At 35.4% G+C, this 22,776-nt stretch overlaps 1 protein-coding gene across 6 annotated transcripts in view; it reads right to left on the reverse strand.

The window, feature by feature from the left end:
• Csmd3 (CUB and Sushi multiple domains 3) overlaps positions 1 to 22,776 on the reverse strand; it is a 1,196,994-nt gene that overhangs the window by 395,967 nt on the left and 778,251 nt on the right. For all 6 annotated transcript variants that reach the window (XM_029469822.1, XM_021183659.2, XM_029469819.1 and 3 more), the window contains 3 exons: positions 21,639 to 21,826; positions 16,433 to 16,621; positions 843 to 959 (listed from right to left, as the gene is read on the reverse strand). In XM_029469822.1, coding sequence (XP_029325682.1) covers positions 843 to 959; positions 16,433 to 16,621; positions 21,639 to 21,826 — 494 coding nt within the window. The remainder of the gene's footprint in view (positions 1 to 842; positions 960 to 16,432; positions 16,622 to 21,638; positions 21,827 to 22,776) is intronic.

Genomic DNA, 22,776 nt, shown 5'->3' on the forward strand with positions numbered 1-22,776 from the left:
AGCATCCACTTCTGTGTTTGCTAGGCCCAAGAATGGCCTCACAAGAGACAGCTATATCAGGATCCTTTCAGCAAAATCTTGCTAGTGTATGCAATGATGTCATTATGCTTACTTTTAAAAGATATCTATTTTTTTTAGAAAATCTATTATCCACACAGCACAATTTTAAAGTCCATCTATATGATGTGAGACATATATGATCTTTGGTTCCCAGTAATTTGACACAGAAGTGTCTATGGAATAGTTATAAATCTTTATTTAGATATCATCATAAAAGTACTTCATAAACAGATATATGAAAATATTAAATAAGTTCCATGCAATTCTGATCTCAATTAGATTTCTTCATTAAAAAAAAACAAACCCAAATACTATTACTTCACTACACCATAATAAAAGGCAGGTAATGCTAACAAAATTTTGATTTAAAAATTAGCACAGTATATTACTCTAGAAAAGCTTATGCAAGCCGGGCGTGGTGGTGCACGCCTTTAATCCCAGCACTTGGGAGGCAGAGGCAGGCGAATTTCTGAGTTCAAGGCCAGCCTGGTCTACAAAGTTAGTTCCAGAACAGCCAGGGCTATACAGAGAAACCCTGTCTCGAAAAATTCTAAATAAATAAATAAAAATTGGAAGAGCTATCTGCATAGCTCATGCCTAGAAAAAAAAAAAAAGAAAAGCTTATGCAAGCCTGTGCTGCACTTTTCTTTCATATTGAATTTTCTTTTAGTACTTACCGAGTTTTGAACATGAAAAAAATGACTACAATAAAATTAGCTTATTTATTACAATAAAATAAACACCCAAATGATTATCCAGTATTCTTGAATAAAGCAGATTACCTTTTCCATGGGTGACATCAACTGTCCATGTACAATTCAGAGAGTTTGGATAAAATTCTGGGTAACCAGGAGACAAGATTGTCCCGCTAGGTCCTCTCACATCCCCGCCACATAGTGCTGAAAAGACAATGAGAACAGTATCATCAGTCACCCTTGGAGAGGCAGAGACTGAACAAATCTCTCATTTCCTCTCTTGAAAGAGGATGAATCCCATTATGTTTGTCTAATCAACTTCCTGGTAATAGAGGAGTGTGTGAAGACCTCTTCCAAATACAGCAAAATCCTCTCATGCACTGCAGTAGCAGGAGAGAAAGATGTATTAATAGTCTCTGAGAATTATCACTGGCCCCCAGAGAACATAGCCCAACATTGCACATTTGAATCTGAAGTATATCCTTACTCTATTCTAATTATGAGTAGCATTTGCATAAATTGATGGTCAATTAAACAGGAGTAATTAATTGTTTAGCAGTTTCTCTTATTCAACACTAAGAAATGAGTTAATTATGTAAAATTGTTTTCTATAGATTCCTGAAGGAATCTGTGTTACATATCGTGGTATTCCTCTTAGAGCAGTGATGCAAGTTGTGAATGCTTTGAAGTCTTCATTGGTGCCGCAGTCACTGAGAAATGAATACCAAAAAGAAAGAGGGATTCTTGTAAGGACCCACATGGCACAGTTCTATTGGTGATAAAGTTTGTAAGTAATATCTCAGAAAAGTCAAGGCAAATAATTGTTTGTGATGCACCTGTGAATAAATTAGCTCAATTAATGTTCATGTAAATTAGAAAAACCTTTATATCTGCTACTGTATAAAAATCATCCGTGCCTATATTATACATGGAAGTCAACGGTTTCTTAGTCTTCTCTGCATTAAAAATTAAAAGAGAACAATAATAAACATAGCTCAGGATTTACAATATTTTCTCTGTGGAAAGGCAAACTCCTTTGGATATGGACAGGGTAGTCAGAATCATAAACAGGATGCTCTACTTCTGCATGGTTTCTGGACCACTTTCCCCAACATAACAGACATTCCGATGAAAGCTATTTTTATTTCCTACCATGGTCATTGTTTTATTTTCAATATCAGTTATGATAATGGAAGGATCCAAGACAGTCTGGCTGCTCCCCACCTTTACCAATCGCTAAGAGTTTTTCATGTTTTTATTTTTCCCAAAAATTTTAATTCTTTCAGAAAGGAACAATTATGGTCAGAGTTGTGACTGTGGGATGCCCCCCTCCCTAATTTGATGCTCTGTCTTCAAGATGGAGGTGGGCCTTTTCCTACTGTAGGGCATTTCATCTAAGTTCTGAGTTCTGAGTTTCTCTTACCTCCCAGGTAAAAGATAGCCCTATCAGGGTCCTGTCAGCAAAATCTTGCTGGCATATTCAATAGTGTCTGGGTTTGTTGGTTGTTTATGGGATGGATCCCCGGGTGGGGCCGTCTCTTCCTTCCATCTCAGCTCTGAACTTTGTTTCTATAACTCCTTCCATGAGTACTTTGTTCCCCATTCTAAGAAGGATGAAGTATCCACACTTTGGTCTTTCTTCTTGAGTTTCAACTGTTTTACAAATTGTATCTTGGGTAGTCTAAGTTTCTGAGCTAATATACACTTATTAGTCAGTGTATATCATGTGTGTTCTTTTGTGATTGGGTTACCTCACTCAGGATGATATCCTCCAGATGCATCCATTTGCCTAAGAATTTCATAAATTCATTGTTTTTAATAGCTGAGTAGTACTCCATTTTAGCCATTCTGACTGCTGTAATCTCAGGGTCGTTTTGATTTTCATTTCTCTGATCACTAAGGACTTTGAACATTTCTTTAGGTATTTCTCAGCCATTTGAGATTCCTCAGTTGTGAAATCTTGGTTTAGTTCTATACTCCATTTTCTGATCAGGTATGTTTGTTTTTTTTTGGGGGGGGGATTTGCTTCTTGAGTTCTTCATATATTTTGGATATTAATCCTCTATTGGATGTGGGTTTAGGGAAGAATTTTTTTTCCCAAACTGTAGGTTTCCAATTTGTCTTATTGACTATGTTCTTTGCCTTACAGAAGCTTTCCAGTTTCAGAAGGTCCCATTTATCAATTCTCATTCTTTGAGCATGAGCCATTGGAGTTCTGTTTAGGAAATATCCCCCCTGTGCCAATGAGTTCAAGGATCTTTCTCACTTTCTCTTCTATTGGATGCAATGTATCTGGTTTTATGTTGAGGTCCTTGATTCACTTGGACTTGAGCTCTGTGCAAGGTGAGAAATTTGAGTCTATTTTCATTCTTCTACATACAGTCAGTTAGACCAACACCATTTACTGAAGATGCTTTATTTTTACCCTTGTATATTGTTTAGGTCTTAGTCGAAATCGAGTGTCCATAAGTGTGTGGTTTTATTTCTGAGTCTTCAATTCTATTCCACTGACCAACATGTTTGTCTCTGTATGCAATTTTTTAATACCATTGCTCTATAGTGAAGCTTGTGGTCAGGAATAGTGATTCCCAGAGCAATTCTTTTGTTGTTAAGAATTGTTTTTGCTATTCTGGTTTTGTTTGTTTGTTTGTTTGTTAGTTTTTTGTTTTGCCTTTCCAGATGTATTTGAGAATTTTTCTTTCCATGTCTTTGAAGAATTGTGTTGAGATTTTGATGGGGATTGCACTGAGTTTATAGATTGCCTTTGATAGGATGGCCATTTTTACTAGATTAATTCTGCCAATCAATTGGCATGGGAGATCTCTCCATTTTCTGAGATCTTTGATTTCTTCCTTGAGAAACTTGAAGTTATTGTCATACAGATCTTTCAGATGCTTGGTTAGAGTTACTCCAAGATATTTTATATTATTTGTCACTATTTTGAAAGGATTTCTTTCCATAATTTCTTTTTCAGCTTGTTTATAATTTGTATGAAGCATATTATTTGTATCATTTGACTTATTTTAGTTAATTTTATATCAGGCCACCTTGCTGAAGTTGTTTATCAGCTGCAGAAGTTCTCTGGCAGAATTTTTTGGTTGCTTATGTATACGATCATATCATCAACAAATAGTGATACTTTTATTTCTTCTTTACCAAATTATATCACTTTGAACTCTTCTTGTTGTCTTATTGTAGCTAGCACTTTGATTACTATATTAAATAGGTTTGGGGAAAGTGGGCATCCTTATCTTTTTCTTGATTTCAGTTGGGTTGTTTCAAGTATGTCTCCATTTAATTTAATACTGGCTGTGGGTTTGCAGTAAATTCCTTTTATTAAGTTTAGGTATGGGCCTTGAATTCTTGATCTCTCCAATACTTTTAACATAAAGGGGTGCTGTATTTTGCCAAATGCTTTTTCTGCATCAAAGGAGATAATCATGTGATTTTTTTTCATTGGGTTTGTTTATATAGTGGATTATGTTATTGGATTTTCATATATTGAAGCAAAATTGCATCCCTGGGATGAAGTCTACTTGATCATGGTGAATGATGGTTTTTATATTCTTGGTTTTGGGTTGCAAAGATTTTATTGAGTAATTTTGCATCAATATTCATAAGCAAGATTGGTCTGAAGTTCTCTTTTTTTTTTGGTTGGGTCCTTGTGTGGTTTAGGTATCAGAGTAATTGTGACTTCAAAGAACAAGTTAGATAGTAATCCCTTTGTTTTTATTTTATGGAATAGTTTGAGGAAAATTGGTATCAGGTCTTCCATGAAGGTCTGATAGAATTCAAACACATAAGTGGATGCTCACAGTCAGCTAATGGATGGATCACAGGGCCCCCAATGGAGGAGCTAGAGAAAGTACCCAAGGAGCTAAAGGGATCTGCAACCCTATAGGTGGAACAACAATATGAACTAACCAGTATCCCGGAGCTCTTGACTCTAGCTGCATATGTATCAAAAGATGGCCTAGTCGACCATCAGTTGAAAGAGAGGCCCATTGGTCTTGCAAACTTTATATGCCTCAGTACAGGGGAACGCCAGGGCCAAAAAGTGGGAGTGGGTTTGTAGGGGAGTGGGGGGGGAGGGTATGGGGGACTTTTGGGATAGCATTGGGGTAAATGAGGAAAATACCTAATAAATATATGTATATATATAAAAGTGTAAATTAACTTGACACACAGGATATATATGCATGTAAATATTTACTGGAGTTGAATATTATAAATGGCCCCAACTTGTAAGTCTATTTATGAACATTAATTTGGCAATAGTGTACAAAGCAAATTAGAGTAAGATAAAACTATGTTATAGTTTCTTAACTGCCTCCAAGATGAGATAGCTTAAATTTGTCATGAATTAATAAAAATAAAAGGAATAATTCTAAATGAAAAAAAAAAAAAAAGAATTCTGCACTAAATCCATCTGGGCCTGGGCTGTTTTTAGTTGGGAGGTTTTAATGACTTCTATTTTCTTGTATGATACAGGCCTGTCTAGATAGTTTACTTGATCTTGATTTAACATTATTATGTGGTACTGTCTAGAAAACCATCCATTTTATATAGATTTTCCAATTTTGTTGAGTATAGGCTTTTATAGTAGTATCTGATGGTTTTTTAAAAAATTTCCTCTGTTTCTGTTGTTATGTCTCCCTTTTTATTTCTGATTTTGTTAATTGAATACTGCCCCTTGCCTCTTTAGTTGGTTTGCCTAGGGGTTTATCTATCTTGTTGATTCTCTCAAAGAACCAGCTTTTGGTTTAGTTGATTCTTTGTATTGTTTTGTTAGAAACAATACAATAGAATACAATCTATTTGGTTGATTTTGGCACTGATTTTGACTATTACCAGCCTTCTAGTCTTCTTGGGTGAGTTTGCTTCTTTTTGTTCTAAAACTCTTAAGGGTGCTGTTAACTTTGTGTAAGATCTCTCCAGTTGCTTTAACAGGGCACTTAGTGCTATGCTGTCATTTAGCACTCTTAGCACTGCTGTCATTTTGTCCCATAAGTTTGAGTATGATGTGTCAACATATTCATTAAATTTCAGGAAGTCTTTAATTTCTTTCTTTATTTCTTCCTTGACCAAATTATCACTGAGTAAATTGTTGTTCAGTTTCCACTTGTATGTAGGTTTTCTCCAGCTTTTGCTGCTCTTAAAGACCAGCCTTGGGCTATAGTGATCTGATAGGATGCATGGAATTATGTCATTCTTCTTGATTCAGTTGAGGGTTGTTTTGTGACCAATTATATGATCCATTTTGGAGAAGGTACCATGGGTTTCTGAGAAGAAGGTGTATTCTTTTGTTTTAGGGTAAAATATTCTGTAGATATCTGTTAAATCCATCTTGTTCATAACCTCTCTTAGTTTCACGGTGTCTCTGTTTAGTTTCTGTTTCAATGACCTGTCCATTGGTGAGAGTGGGGTGATGAAATCTCCCATTAATATTGTGTGGGATTCAATGTGTGTTTTGAGTTTTAGTAAAGTTTCTTTTATGAATTTGGGTGCTTTTGCATTTGGGGCATAGATGTTCAGAACTGAGACTTTCTCTTGGTGGATTTTCCCCTTGTTGAATATGAAGTGTCCTTCTTTATCACACTTGATAACTTTTGTTGAAAGTCTATTTTATTGGATATTAGGATGGCAACTCCTGCTTATTTCCTTGGACCATTTGCTTGAAAGAACTTTTTCCATCCTTTTACTCTGAGATACTGCCTGTCTTTGTTGTTGAGGTGTATTTCTTGTATGCAGCAAAGTGCTGGATCTTGTTGTGTATCCAGTCTGTTAACATGTCTTTTTATAGGTGAGTTGAATCCTTGAGAGATATTAAGGAGAGATGACTGTTGGTTCCTGATATGCTTGTTTTTGTAGGTGACTTTATGTGATTATGATTCTCTCCTTTTGGCTTTGTTGTGAGATGCTTAATATCTTGTACTTTCTTTGGTGCATGTACCTTCCTTGATTTGGAGTTTTCCTTTTAGGATGCTCTGTAAGGCTGGATTGTAGATAAATACTGTTTGAATTTGGTTTTGTCCTGGAATATTTTGGTTTCTCCATCTATGTTGATTGAGAGTTTTACTGGGTATAAATGCCTGGGATAGTATTTGTGTTCTCCTAGGGTCTGCATGACCTCTGACCAGGATCTCCTGGCTTTCATAGTCTCTGTTGAGATGTCTGGTGTAATTCTGATAGGTCTACCTTTGTATGTTACTTGGACCTTTTCCTTTGCAGCTTTTAATACTCTTTCTTTGTTCTGTGCATTTAGTGTTTTGTTTATTATGTGACAAGAGGATTTTCTTTTCTGGTCCCATTTATTTGTTGTTATATAGGCTTCTTTTACCTGTATGGCCATCTCTTTCTTTAGGTTGGGGAAGTTTTCTTCTATGATTTTGTTGAAGAAATTTTCAGATCCTTTGATCTCGGAATCTGTTCTCCTCTTTTCTGACAATTCCTACGTTCGATCTTTTCACTGTGTTCTGAATTTCCTGGATGATTTGGGTTAGCAGTTTTTTACATTTTGAATTTTCTTAAACAGTTGTGTAAATCTCTTCTACGGTATCTTCTATACCTTTGATTCTTTCTCCTATCTCTTGCCTGAACATCTTGGGAGTTATCTAAGTCTGACTCCAAGTATCTTCTGTTGGTGATACTTACATCTGTAATTCTAGACCTCTTTCCTAGGTTTTCCTAGGTTTTTATAGGTTTGCCTCCATTTATATTTTCTTTATTGTTTCTATTTCCACTTTTATGTCATGGTTCACTTCACCTGTTTACCTGTGTTTTCCTGTATTTCTTTCAGTGAGTTATTAATATCCTCCTTAAAGTACTTTATTACTTCATGAGATAGGATTTTAGGACAGATTCCTAATTTAGGATAGATTCTTGATTTTCAGGTGTGTTGGTGTATTCAGGGCTTACTTTGATGGGAGAGCTGGGTTCTGATGATGCTCATGTATATTGGCTCCTGTAGTTTTTTACTTGCCTTTTGCCATCTGGATAGCCCTGGTATTTGTTGGTCTGGGTGATTGTCTGGAGTCTGCCTCTTTTGACCGTGAGTTGCTTCAGTTATCCTGGTAGGCCTGTGGCCCTCACTCTAGCAGACCACCTGTGGGGGTCTTCCAACTGGGGGCTTTTCACAGGGGCAGAGAAGCTGTTGATAAGTTTCCCTGACTGCAGTAGATCTCCTGTGAGGCCTTCATACTATTGGGTCTTCTGTGGTGCAGTCAAGCTGTTGTCCAACTGCTCTGAGTGCAGTGGATCCTCAACTGTTCTGACTATAGTGGGTCCTCTATGATGGGTCAGTATATGGTGTCTTCATGGGAGCAGACCAGCTAGGAATCTGCCCCAGAAGAAAGGACCAGGAAGAAGGGGCAGAAGGGGTGGAAGAGATGAAAAGGGTGTGGTAATAAGGAGGGTGGGGGTTTTGGTGGGTGGTGGGGTCCCATGCCTACTGGGCTCCCAAAGGCAGCTCTGGAACTCTAGAAGGTGGTGGCTTCTTACCAACTGTTCTGAGTGCAGCAGATTCCCTATGATAGGTCAGGATATGGTGTCTTCACTAGAGCAGGATAGCTAGGAATCTTCCCTAGAAGAAAGGACTGAGCAGAAGAGCTCCCTAAGTGTTTTTAAATATTAAGGCTTGGACCTAAATACTTATTGAAAATATAAATACCTCAATGTGTTTGCTTTTTATACATGTCTACAAAATGTTGACACAGATCTCTTATGGAGTTGTCGTAACAATCAATCTTACTGTAATGAAGCACACACTTCCTGTAATGAAGCAAAACACTATAAAATCATGCAGGAATCAGGAAGTTATAGTCATGCTTAGGTTATGTGCAATCTGTCATTGGTAATCATCATTACTACATTTTTCAGTTTCCTCTTGATATTTTAGAAACCTACATTGTGTTTCTGTGATTGATCTCACAACTGTATGCACCATTTCAACTCTGTCTTTCTGACAATACTATTACAAAGGTTAACTTATTAATTTTCTAGCTGTATGTCTGTCTTCTCTCTCTCTCTCTCTCTCTCTCTCTCTCTCTCTCTCTCTCTCTCTCTGTGTGTATGTGTGTGTGTGTGTGATGTATACATGTGTCCAAGAATTCATAAGTGTGTGGACACAAGTGTGCAGACTAGTATGTTTGCATGTGTGATATATGTGGAAGCTTGCAGGTCATGTGTCTTTATGTACTCTTATCTATTTGATCTCAGAAATCTCCAGTTTCACTATTCTAGTTAGGCAGCTTTCTTGGGAGTTATCTGAGTCTGTCTCCCAAGTGCTAGGATTACAGGCAATGCCATTCCTGCCCTAGGCTTTTACATGTTTTTTGGGAATCTGAACTCTGAAAAGTACTTTATAAATTAAACCCTCCCCACGTTCCCAAACTTTAATAAGGATCTTCGATTATATTACTTCTATTGATCTATTCTTCCATTCTGGAAAACAAACCAACAAAACCTAACCAATAAAGCATTGTATGATTTTATTTACTAAAATATAATCAATAAAAATAATCTACTGGATTAAAACCTATTTCTCTTATTGAGAGCAGGTGAAATTTGGACAAAACTTCTCAGGTACCAACAATAACAACAACAACAACAACAACTAATCCTTGCTAATTATATAACTGTTTTAGAAACATATATAGTGGGCAAGAGAGTGTGGTTAATATGTGGTACTTTTCCCCATATGATGTGTTTTTAAAGGTGTCACTTAAGAAGAGACTGTGTTGGAGCATCTCCTGGCAGAGCATGCCCTGAAGTGTATAGCTACGTCCTCAGGTCGTAATCTGTCCAATTTTCTGAGGAACCACCAAACTGATTTTCAGAGTGGAGGTGTGTTCCTCTTTCTCCACATCTTTGCCAGCATTGGCTGTCATCTGAGTTTTTGACATTAGCACTTCTTGTGGGAATGAGGTAGAATCTCAGGATCATTTTGATTTACATTTCCCTGATGACCAAGGATGTTTAACATTTCTTTAGGTGGTTCTTGGCCATTTGAAATTCCTCAGTTGAGAACTGTTTAGCTCTATACCCCTTTTAAATAGAGTTATTTGTTTCTCTGGCATCTAACTTCTTAAGTTCTTTGTATATATTGGATGTTAGCCCTTTTTTGGATGTAGGGTTGGTAAAGATCTTTTCCCAGTTCGTGTGATAGTCACTTAATTCCATCATCTTCAAATCAATTTCCTTTTATTTTAATGTGTCAGTATTATTTTGATGTCTTTTAATTGATCTGTCTTCAAAATTTTCACATTGCAATTGTCTTGCATGTTATTAAAATAGTTCTCCATCACCATCACCAGCCTCCTCATCTGTACCCACATGATATCTTTCATCTTACTAAATAAGATAATTCTACATTGCAAAAGTTTTGAATTGTGTTTTCTTCATCAGATTCTCACTTATAAGAGACTAACTAGCATGTGAATTCTTAAAATATACCTTGATTTATTCTAATTTTCCATAAGAAACTTGTGTTAGTTGGGAAAGTAATGATATCTGCTAATTCACAAATACATTTTTTTAGGATTCTTTTTTTTTAATTAGGTATTTCTTTCATTTACATTTCCAATGCTATTCCAAAATTCCCCACACGCTCTCCCACCCACTCCCCCTCCCACGCACTCCCACTTCTTGGCCCTGGCATTCCCCTGTACTGAGGCATATAAAGTTTGCATGACCAATGGGCCTCTCTTTCCACTGATGGCTAACTAGGCCATCTTCTGATACAGATGCAGCTAGGGACACGAGCTCCGGAGGGCAGAGGGGTGGTGGTGGTGTTACTGGTTAGTTCATGTTGTTGTTCTACCTATAGGGTTACAGATCCCTTTAGCTCCTTGGGTACTTTCTCTAGCTCCTCCATTGTGGGGGGGGGGGGGCTGTGATCCATCCAATAGCTGACTGTGAGCTTCCACTTCTGTATTTTCTAGGCCCCAGCATAGCCTCACAAGAGACAGCTATATCTGGGTCCTTTCAGCAAAATCTTGCTAGTGTATGCAATGGTGTCAGTGTTTGGAGGCTGATTATGGGATGGATCCCCGGATATGACAATCTCTAGATGGTCCATCGTTTTGTCTCAGCTCCAAACTTTGTCTCTGTAACTCCTTCCATGTGTGTTTTGTTCCCAATTCTAAGAAGGGGCAAAGTGTCCACACTTTGGTCTTCATTCTTCTTGAGTTTCATGTGTTTTCCAAATTATATCTTATATCTTGGGTATTCTAAGTTTCTGGGCTAATATCCACTTATCAGTGAGTACATATTAGGTGAGTTCTTTTGTGATTGGGTTACCTCACTCAGGATGATGCCCTCCAGGTCCATCCATTTGCCTAGGAATTTCATAAATTCATTCGTTCTAATAGCTGAGTAGCACTCCATTGTGTAAATTTACCACATTTTCTGTATCCATTCCTCTGTTGAGGGGCATCTGGGTTCTTTCCAGGTCCTGGATATTATAAATAAGGCTGCTATGAACATAGTGGAGCATGTGTCCTTCTTACCGGTTGGGACATCTTCTGGATATATGCCCAGGAGAGGTATTGCTGGATCCTCCAGTAGTACTTTGTCTAATTTTCTGAGGAACCGCCAGACTGATTTCCAGAGTGGTTGTACAAGCTTTCAATCCCACCAACAATGGAGGAGTGTTCCTCTTTCTCCACATCCTNGCCAGCATCTGCTGCCACCTGAATTTTTGGTCTTAGCCATTCTGACTGGTGTGAGGAGGAATCTCAGGGTTGTTTTGATTTCCATTTCCCTGATGATTAAGGATGTTGAACAGTTTTTCAGGTGCTTCTCAGCCATTCGGTATTCCTCAGGGGAATTCCGAATGGCTGAGAAGCACAAATACATTTCTTATAGTCATTGNCCATCTAAAACTTGCCACTTCCATAGAATGNAACAAATGTGTCAGAGACGATTAAAATCTTATTAGACCAAATCATATTATATCTTCATTATTAAGACCAGTTTAATTTATTAAGTGTACTTAAACCCAGTTTTTAAAGATGTATTTATTTTTAGTTGTTACTGTGTGTATTTTTTTGCATATTTTTGTATGTATGATGTGTGTTCCTGGTGTCCATAGAGGCTAGAAGAAGGCAAAAATACCCCCAAATTTTGAGCTATATAGAAAGTTGGTAATTGTCTTTCAGTTGCTAGGAAATATATCTATGTCCTCTGCAAGAACATGTTCTCTTCTTTTCTAAGNTCCCTTTTAATGTGCTAAATCTTTGATTTTATATAATTTTGTGTATTATGTAAAATTTTGGAGTTTTCAATAGGACATATTTCTTCTAGTTAAGGTTGTTNAGAACTTCCTGTTTGATTGGTGATGTTGTTTGGGAAATTTTGAGCAATACAGGCACACTAAGGGAAGTTTCTCACTGGGGGAAAATCTTGAGATTAAAAAGTCTCATCTACATCAAATTGGGAGTCTATATTCAATCCTTGTAGTTCAAGATATGACTTCTAAGCTTTCTGATCTTGCTGCAATTCTTGACAATTACAACCATGCTGTCCTTGATCCTATGTACTTTATCCTCTAGAAATAGTAAGCTAAAATGAACTCTTTCTTCTATAGTTTGTCTTGGTCATAGAACTTTTACCACACCAAAATTATAATTAATACAAGAATGTACTTAAAACCTGCTGCAATATATAATCTTAATATAAGGTACTTATGAAAGTATGTGAACACCATGCATATATTCTTACTGTTCACCACAAATGGCAATATCATGTTCTCACTGCATAAAGGATCATCAGTTTTAATCCAAATGAAGAGAAAATGAAGCCAACTATTTGAAATATTAATATTATTTAGCTTTTTTCCTTCTCAGTATTAAATCCCAATACAAAACAAATGCATAAGATGGAAGATCAAAATAGGATGATGGGTTTCTTAATAACAAAAAAAGAATTATAAAAACTAGTGGATCAAACAGGAGAATCATACGTTTGAAGACAAGTACATGTTATAGAGATAAAATTTTCTCAAAAAACAAAACAAAAGAAAACAATGGCTAACTCAAACTATCAAACCAACAAAATAAACACAAGATAGAGACATAACTGGAATGGTAATCCATGTAAATTAAGTTCATGAGTCCCATAATTAGTAAATTAGACTCCTTTTCCCATCACACATAAACCCTCTTTGCATGTCTGACATATAACAAGAAATAACCTCAATGTAAAGGGAATTCTTAGACTGAAAATGTCAATTGAATTCAAGGTTGATTATAATCCACTCTTTCAGATGAGAAGGAGTTGTACTGCCCCTGGATATAGCTGCTATATTCTTCAAAAAAATTAAGGGTGTCACTATAGCTGGAATTTTTTTTTTTTTTTTTTTGGTTTCTTCAGCTAATATCTCTCCCTTTGCAAAACAGCCTTATTTCAATAGATTACTCAAATACACATAGAACATCCTCAGGGATAGAGGAAATTTGAATTATTGCCTATTATTAGCTATGCCAACCACTCCACCCTGTTCTTTTAGACTTGATATGCTATCAACAGTTTCTACTTCTATTGTTTCAAATCAGTGATTGAATGGTTTCTGTCACTTGTGATCATAGGCATGCTGACTGATACAAATGTTATCATACCAAATACAGGGAAGGTGTGCTGATGAACTTATTTTGAACCTTCTTATAAGAACAAATTGGCATAAGGTAGTTCCTAAAGTATGGCCATGCTGAAAGTACTTAAATGTTCTTTCATATAATGATAAATATGATCTTGCCACTTGAAATGGACTAAGGAAGGGCAATTGTAAATCATGTTGTAAATAGGAAGCACAGCCTAAAGCACATAGTTTAACAGGTTGTGCTTTGTGTCAAAACACATGTGAAAGTCCTTCTTAATCTTAGGAGAAGACTTCTTTTCACATTGCATTTTTATATGTGAGAAACTGAATTCTTTTTGACATATTTTCATATACAACAAACAAACAAACACCAGCAAGCTTACTCTCATGCCATTTGCTGTAACAAGGGATTTTCCATCACAGAACTGTCTTTATACATTCTATGAAACTATATAGTTACAATTTATTAAAGATAAGGTAGACTTGAAATTATACATATAATTATAATTTAGGTTTTTGAAGAGAAAGTGGACTTCTGTGGGCACGAGACAAATGGGCACCTTCAGTCCCTTCACATGATTTTTATTTTCAACACAGGTTTACTCCAGCCCACAACACATTTAAAATGGAAATACATGTGGTAGTTCCTCAAAAAGCTAGAAATAGTTGTTTGACATAAAGCAGCTGTACTACTCTCTGACATATACCCAAGAGGTTCTACATCCTGCTACAGAGATATTTGCTCATTCATGTTCATTGATGCTCTATTTACAATAGCCAGGAAGTGGAAACAGCCTAAAAATTCAACAACAGCTGAATGAGAAATGAAAATGTTGTACTCTATGCACTGTAGCATTTATTATTCAGCTTGTAGGAATAACCAAATCATGAAAATTTCAAAGAAATAGAGCTGGCAGCATTACTTGTGAATGCGGTAACTCAGACACACATAGACAAAATTTATTTATTTCCTCTCATATGTGGCTATGAGCTTTTAGGATTTGGATATACATGCTACATTTAGAATACCCTTGGGTAGAAGCTTTTAAAGAAAGGAAGATAAAACACATTTTTATAGGGTTAAAGGGAATAACCAAACAGGAAGAGTTAACTAGGATAGAGGATGGAAGGAGAGGAGAGGGGACGGAATATATGGGAGAACATTTAACATGAAAGTTCATAAAGGTCTTCTGAAAATGTCAAATGAAAAACCACTTTTGTAGGAGGTTTTTAAAATATAAACATGTACATATAAAAGAGAGCTCAAATAGATACCAGACAATGAGGGAAGAATTTCTTCACTAGATATAGCTATTCAGTAAAGAGCCAAATCCTAATTGGAGCTGCCAGCAAGAACAAAATGTCCACAAATATTACAGGCTACTGCCATTGCTCTTAGGTACTTTCTATAATTTGATGGTAAAATACTATTGCTAAAGTCTTTATATATTTGGGTATAAGGAGAAATTAAGCTGGTGCTTATCTGGAAGTCTCATCCTTACTGCTTATCTTTTCTATTGCTGTAAGGTGTTATGCACATTGCCAGAGGGGAAAATAAATCATAAATCTTATGATGCTAAAAAATTTGAGAGCTATTATAAAGATCTACCCTGAGAAGTTTTGCCCACTAGTGCTTTTGTGGCATTAATATTGAGGAATAAGCCTACCACTTCCAGATTGGATATAAGACCAGCTGGCAAGTTGAATGCTATATCAGACATAGTAATCAGAGCTAATAACCTGTACTTAGAAAAACCATAGTCCTCAGAGCAGATTGTATTACTCCTGCTCTGCTAAAGCCATGTGGTATAAACGGACTCCTAACAATCACCCATTATACCCATAGATTAATGTAGCTCTCCAACATTATCAGTAGTACCTTTTGCACTAGTTCGTGTTTTTCCTGAAACCCCTAACTGGTGACCATGCAGATAATAAATGACTGTGGAGTGCTCAATCATAAGTGGGACATCTATAGAACAGTCTCTTCTCCCAAGGTGTAGAGATAAGTGCAGAAAAAAATTGGAAAGATAGTAAAAGCCAAAATTTGTCAATGATGAAAAAGCTGTGTTTTCTAGGTACAGTATGGCAGCTACACATGAACTCACAGCAGTTGGGTCATCAAGTACAAGAATTGTCTTAAGCTCAAGTTGGAAATAAAATCCAAGTCTTAAGGAATAGACTGGTCATGAACTTTTACCCCTAAATGAGGAGCTATTATTACTGAATAACTACCAAGAAAGGCAGGTTTATGATGTGGAAACTTAAGGATCCTTTGCAAAGTCAGTTTTTTTGGATGGTGTTTTTGCTGGGGCAAACAGTGTCTGTTTCAGCTGACATCACTTTGTCATCTGTATCTGTGGAAGCCACCAGCACACCACCAGAAATCTTTTGGTCCATATTTCTCTATGAAGTCCCAACAAATGGAGCTCAACTATACAATGTAAGGTGAACCAATGTGACAAATCCTTCTTTTGTGTCCTTTCATGTGTTTGCTTTAGTAGACCATCCTTTCACCTGTGTCTGCTATAGTAAAACGTTCCTTCATGAGTCTGCCTGAACCTATAACCTGTATCTGCATGAGTGAAATGTTCCTTTACATATCTACTTTAGGAAAATACTGCTTTATGTGTTTGCCTCAACAAAACATCATCAAACACAATTGATTTTCCAAAGAACCCTTAAGTTTCCACTTCAGATGTGGGAAACCTTCTTTAAAGGTATGGCTCCTAGAAGGATTAACATCCTTTAGTGGCTGGCCATAGATCTAATTGAGCACAAAGAAAAGTTGATATTTCTTTTTAAAGTGATGATATAAATTTGGATGGTTAAGGAATGAGTGGGTGGACCTGGGAGGAGGTAGAAAAAAGGTATGAGATTCTCAAGAAATTATTAAATATTCTTTTAACAAACCACAACTTTAAACATGGAATATTATGACTTAATATCAATGTTCTTTCTTATCTGTTAAGTAGATTTGATATACGTTGCCATACGGAAAGATATGCATTTACAAAGTCTATATTGATTTCGTTAGTTTACAAGTAGGCACATTTTTTTTTAATTGATGAGTTCTTACCATCACAGGTTGGGAGTGGATGACTCCACCAATGGTTTTTTTCACAAAGAAGGGGCTCTTCATGGCTCAGTCGGTATCCTGGATCACAACTAAATGAAACAGTTGACCCAATAGAGAAATCGTGGCCATATCGACGGCCATGGACAGGGATGCCAGGGTCCAGGCAAGAGTATGTGTTCACTGTAACACCTGAGAAACAAAGGCAGAAAAACCAAGAATGAGATCAATTGGATCCATATTCACTAAAATTATTCCCAGTTCAGCAAACAATTGTAGCCGATTAATTTTACAAATAAAGGGTTGTGCTTGAACAATTTAAGTATTTTCTTTACCATACCTTATGTAAAGAACTTTATCCTGATGTAAGGATAAAATTTATGTAATTTAATTTGCATAAAAAGAGTTTGTCTATTAGAATATATATTATTATATACTTTATATATGTTAAAAATGCAATAGTCACAGTATTAATTGCTTTCTGAAGGTATTATATCACACCTAAAGATCTAAATACAAAATAAAATTGTTTAGCATTTAAAAACTAGAGAAATAGTAGAATTATAGAATATATTAAATGTATAGAAATCAGTTTCTTAAAAAAAAATTAACTGCCAGATTTTCACTAGCAAGTATTTTCAATAGTCTGTTATCTTTCATGAGAGGTTTTTCTGAAGATAATCTTCTACCTGATTCACAGTCTCTGAGTAAGATCTTCCTTTAACTAAATATGTCTGCATTCTCATTGGAAAAAAACTCACAGAGCTTTTGAAATTTGCTCTACTCAACTTAAAAACTTCATTTATTCAAGTCAATCATTCAACAATAGCTATTCTCTTGTACTTGATACTTATATGATATGTCAACTTGATACAAGCTTAAGTCATTTAAAAGGAAGGAATCTCAATTAGAAAATTCCTTCATAAAATCAGGCTTCAGGCAAGCCTGTAGGGTATTTAGTCATTGATGTGAGAGGGATCAGCCCATTATAGGTGCTAATATCCTTGGGCAAGTCATCCTAGACTTTGTAAAAAGCAGGCTAAAGAAGCCCTGAGGACAAAGCAGTATCTCTCCAGGGTTTCTACACCAGTCCTTATCTCCAGGTTCCTGTCTGGATTAGTTCCTTTGAAGATGAACAGTGATAATGAAGTAAACTATTTCCTCCCCAAATTATTTTTGGCCGTGATGCTTCTCAGCTGTAGAAACTCTAACTAAGATATCTCTTTTTCATATGTCTATGTACAGTTTTGGTTGTATATATTCATAGCACAGGTCATTTTACTATTGTCATGCTCTACTAGCAAATGGTGCCAAATTAGAGATTATTCTGATAATATTTAACATGAATAAATTAGATCCAACTATTTTACTATCCTGAAATTCAAATATCTACCAGTGGTGAACTTTCTCACCAACTGGGTAAACTCCTCACTAGTTTTATATCTTCACTTTCAGGGAAAATTATTGGTTCCCTTCATGAAGACAATCTTAGGACTTAGCCATATAGCTTTGATCCTCTCTGTCTTAATCCTTTTCTTAAACACCATATCACAATAAATTTTCCTTTACCTATAACTCTAAAAATACAGTTTTGGGTATGGGGGCTGAAGATATAATATGAATTAGTGTAAATTTTAGCTAGCCAAGTGATTTTAATGATTGCAGATTACACATTGTTTTTCCTCTCCATTTTTGATAATTATAGTATATTTTTGTGTTTTATCTGTTGAAATCGAAAGTTGATGCTATCTTATTAGTAGAGTGTTTTAAGTTTCACATATTTAGTTTTGAACTTTACTTGAACAGTTTTTCTTGTTTATTTTAATTTCTTATGATTAAAATATACTTATATCCTTTCTCCTTTCTAGTTCTTCCCTTATATGTCTCAGATATATCCCTCCTTTTGCTCCTTCTCAAATTTTTAGCATCATTTTCTTTAAGTATTATTGCTACACATACATGTGCACACACACACACACACACTCACACATATGTGCACACACTTGTGCACATAACTTGCTTTCTGTTTAGTATGGTTTCCATGTACATAATTTCAGGGCTGACTATTTGATATTTGCTAATCAACTAAGAGCTCGTCTCTTCTGAGGACTATTTCTCTCCCCCTCAGCATTCCTTATTTACCTGGAGTTTTTTATTTTTGGATGAGATAGCAGAGACAGATTATGATATAGAAGACTAGAAAGTTGCCGAAAGTGTCTGCTAGAAAGGACAGGGAAGTATCATCTATGATACCTCAACAATATGTCTGCCTACATAAGACCCAAAGAAGTACAGCACCAAGCGACATGCAACATGGAAGGGCAAAATAAAAGAGTTTTTGCTATCTCTCTTCTTTTTATTTTTAAAGAATTATTTATTTTTATGCATATGAGTACACTGTAGCTGTCTTCAAACATACCATGAGAAGGTATTAGATCCCATTACAGATGATTGTGAGCTACCTTGTGGTTGCTGGGAATTGAGTCCAGGACCTCTGGAAGAGCAGTCAGTTCTCTTAACACTGAGCCATCTCTCCAGCCCATCTATATCTCTTCTTAGAGGAGAAAATGTGGGGCAAAAATGAAAGAAATTGGAAACCTGGAGTGTGAACGGCAGTATGTTTACAATAAATCCTCCCATAGATTTGAATCAGATGGGGAAATAATATTTTCTTTTACTAATTTTATTTTAAAAGTAGAAATTAATTAGCTGCAAAATGCATTTTTAAAGTTCTGTTTAAGTCTTTTGATGTTAAACTGAGGGAATGGTTCATTTGGAAAGGGAATTTATTTTATATAATAAACTTTATTAATGAATTGTCAACTGATAACAAGTTTCTGTTTCTTGGTAACAAAGAAATTGTGACAGTATAAATTATTTCACAATCATAAACAGATGATGTGACTTGTAAAATAAGTCTGGGAAGAAGAAAGATCTAACATTTTTATATTGTGGGCTGCAGGATCCTGCCAGGTCTGTAGCAGCATAGGCCACTCATTTCCCTCCACCTCTCTGTTCTGTGCTATCAGTACGTTGTCTCTGAAGAACTGGCCATCACGAGTAGACACAGTCCTATTCCCTGGACTTATGAGGTGACAAGTTTGCCAACAAAAAATGAATGCATTAGATCTATATTTCTCATTTTTATTCTTCATTTAATTAGTGTTTGTACGGAAAATCCTGCTATCATTTATTAAGAATTTTCTGAATTGAAGTCTTTACTCTGGCACTTTGCACACATGATTCCACTTAATCCTTAAACTTCTCTTGCGATTGACACACGATGAACATCGTGTGTCCTGGGAGACATGTAATATATACAGCAGAGGATTAAAAACCCATTAATCTTTGGTAAGAATTAATATTAAAATAGACATTTAAGATTGCATCCCTGTCTCCGTTTTAAAATTACCACTTAAACAACATATTCTAATTAAGATTCTTTAGCTCATTTTAATTTCCAAGTCTCTGAGAATCTTTGGTTTTAAATAATTTATACTATGTACAGATACACTCCCATGTAATCAAATTTGAAATAAAGGCAAATTAATGTAGCTAAACAATATCATGTATATTAAATTTCAGAGCTTAAAATGATAATATAACAAGCTTAATTTAGAAAGTCAAGGAAGGCATTCGGCATAATAACCAAAGAAAGATATCTACCAAAAATACAAATAATATGCCTCACATACACTAAGCTGAGTCTGAGATACTTGGATTGGCAATAGACTTAAGAAGAGGAAGACATGATGTAGGTGTATATGTGAAATAACAATACCTTTTAGTCAGTTGTTTCTTAAGAGCTATATGTAAAAAGTACATGAAAATTCATTACATATATAATGTGGAGATTGTGTACATGTAGGTTTATGTCTGCTTATATGTATGTAAGTTTATGTATACGCAAAAACATTTATACACACATGGTAACCTATGTAGGACACTAACAAATATACACATATGCAAAATATTTGTAGATCAAAGATAGTATTTAAAAAGTTAAAGCAGAATATAGATGTGGTGACATATGTATTAAATCACAGCACTAGAGAGACAGAAGAAGGTAGATATCTGAATTTGAAACCAGCCTTATCAACATAGCAAGTTCTAGGACTAGACCATCTAGGACTACAAAATGAGTTTATGCCAAATGTGCTCACACACACACATACACACACACACACACACACACACACACACACACACACACATACACATACACACACAGATACACACATGCATGCACAACGCAGTCTGCACATGCAGACAAATATAAAAATACAGACCCACAAACACACAGAGAAAGAGAGACATACACACATGTGTGCAGTCTGTAAATCCAGACAAATACATAAGCACATACACACAGATAGAGAGTTGAAGCATCAATATTTCAGATTTTTAAATTTTTAATATTATTGTACATATGCTTATGATATGCAGGAGAATATGATTATGATACTGCAAACGTGAAGGTCAGAAAACAAAGTCATGAAACCCTTGTCTACCTTCCATCTCTATATGGGTTCTGAGACTCCCCTTAGCTTGCCAGACATGCCAAGTTAGAACCTTTATCTGCTGATCTGTCTTGCTAGCCTTATTTGAGACTTTTGAAAAGAAAGCTGTGAACACTTAGCTGTGATCATTCAGAACTGATTCTCATGCTTTGAGTTACAACTTGTTTTAACATTCTTTTCACTATTATATAAACTGACAATATGTAAGTTTAATACTTTAAACTTTATATATATTTTAATCTTTTATGCAAAACAAACTGAATATTTGTTTACAATGTTTGTAATTCATATAAGTAAAATATGCTAGGGAAATACATTTTGTAAAAGCAGTGCTAAAAGAATGCTATTTTTACAAGTATATCAAAGTGAAATTGACTACATGTTAACTTCCTTCTCTAAGCCACATAAAATGATTAAAACATGAATAGACTGAACTCATTTGCTATTTCTGATTCACACTGTATTTCCTTTTATAGGAATATCAGGTAACTATTGCTTAAAAATCTATTGTACCATTTACATGTGCAAAGAAACTAAAACATAAGCTTTCTTATTTATAAAGGAAACCATGTTAAAGTTTTCTTTTAAAATAATAAATAAGTAACTATATTACTTTTCTTAGTAATATGAAGATAATATCAAATGGAGAACAATCAGAATGGGGAAATAAAATATTTGTTATTACTTACTTTCATAATGAATCTTGAATCCATTATTGGAACGGCTATTGTCTGTTGTAAACAGTAGGTATATAAAGTTACTGCTGCTGAACAGAAACTGTGGCACTTGTGTGCCATTGTAAGACCCGAGTAAGGGTGATAGAAGATTTGGTCCATCATGAACTTCCAGAACATCATAATTTAGTTCAGTCTGAAATCTAGGATGCAGAGGCACAATTGGAAACCCATTAGAACAAATATGGGGAAATTTGACTTTAGTGATTAGATATTATACAGTTTGATACCAGTTTTTACATTTCAAATCTGGTTTCTACTCTATATGTATATGTGTATGTATATGATGTATATGTATATATGTATATGTGTATATATATATATATATATATATTGCTTTAAAGATCTTTAATCTTTATTTTGATCTTTACTATATGTGTTGGCATGTGTGATTGTTCACATCAGTGAAGTGCCTACAAAGAGTGGACAAGGAGCCGGGTATGTTGGCGCATGCCTTTAATCCCAGCACTTGGGAGGCAGAGGCAGGCGGATTTCTGAGTTTGAGGCCAGTCTGGTCTACAAAGTGAGTTCCAGGACAGCCAGGGCTACACAGAGAAACCCTGTCTCGAAAAAAAAAAAAGAGTGGACAAGGCCATCAGGTTCCCTGAAGCTGAGTTCCAAGTGGTTTTGATGTGCCGGTGTCAGTGCTAGAGACATAAAACCTAGGCCCCCTCTTAATCACATAATCACAAAATACATTTGAAGCTGAAAGTCTGAGTTAATATGAAAATTCACAGCTTTTCAGAGACCGTTAGAACTTTATATGAATTCATTATAATGTGTAGAGTGTCTATTTAATTTGGTTGTGTGCTGTTTTTACTTATTTATTCTTTGCAATAAATTCAATTTAAAAGTTTCTTTTCAATATTCATTTTCTCATGGAAGTAGAAAACAAATATCAAAACTGTATAAGAGTCAATGTCATTAATGCAAAAAACTTCTGTAAAATAAGGATATAAGAGAGTTTTCTCAGGTCTATAACAAGCATATTGCCTCTCTTATGTAATAATATTCAATATCCAATATTATAATGAATCCCATTGTTACCTATCATAACTAAAAACATTATTTTTTTAAAGAACCACTAAAACTA

This window comes from Mus caroli, chromosome 15, assembly GCF_900094665.2.
Source record: "Mus caroli chromosome 15, CAROLI_EIJ_v1.1, whole genome shotgun sequence".
NCBI lineage: Eukaryota > Metazoa > Chordata > Mammalia > Rodentia > Muridae > Mus > Mus caroli.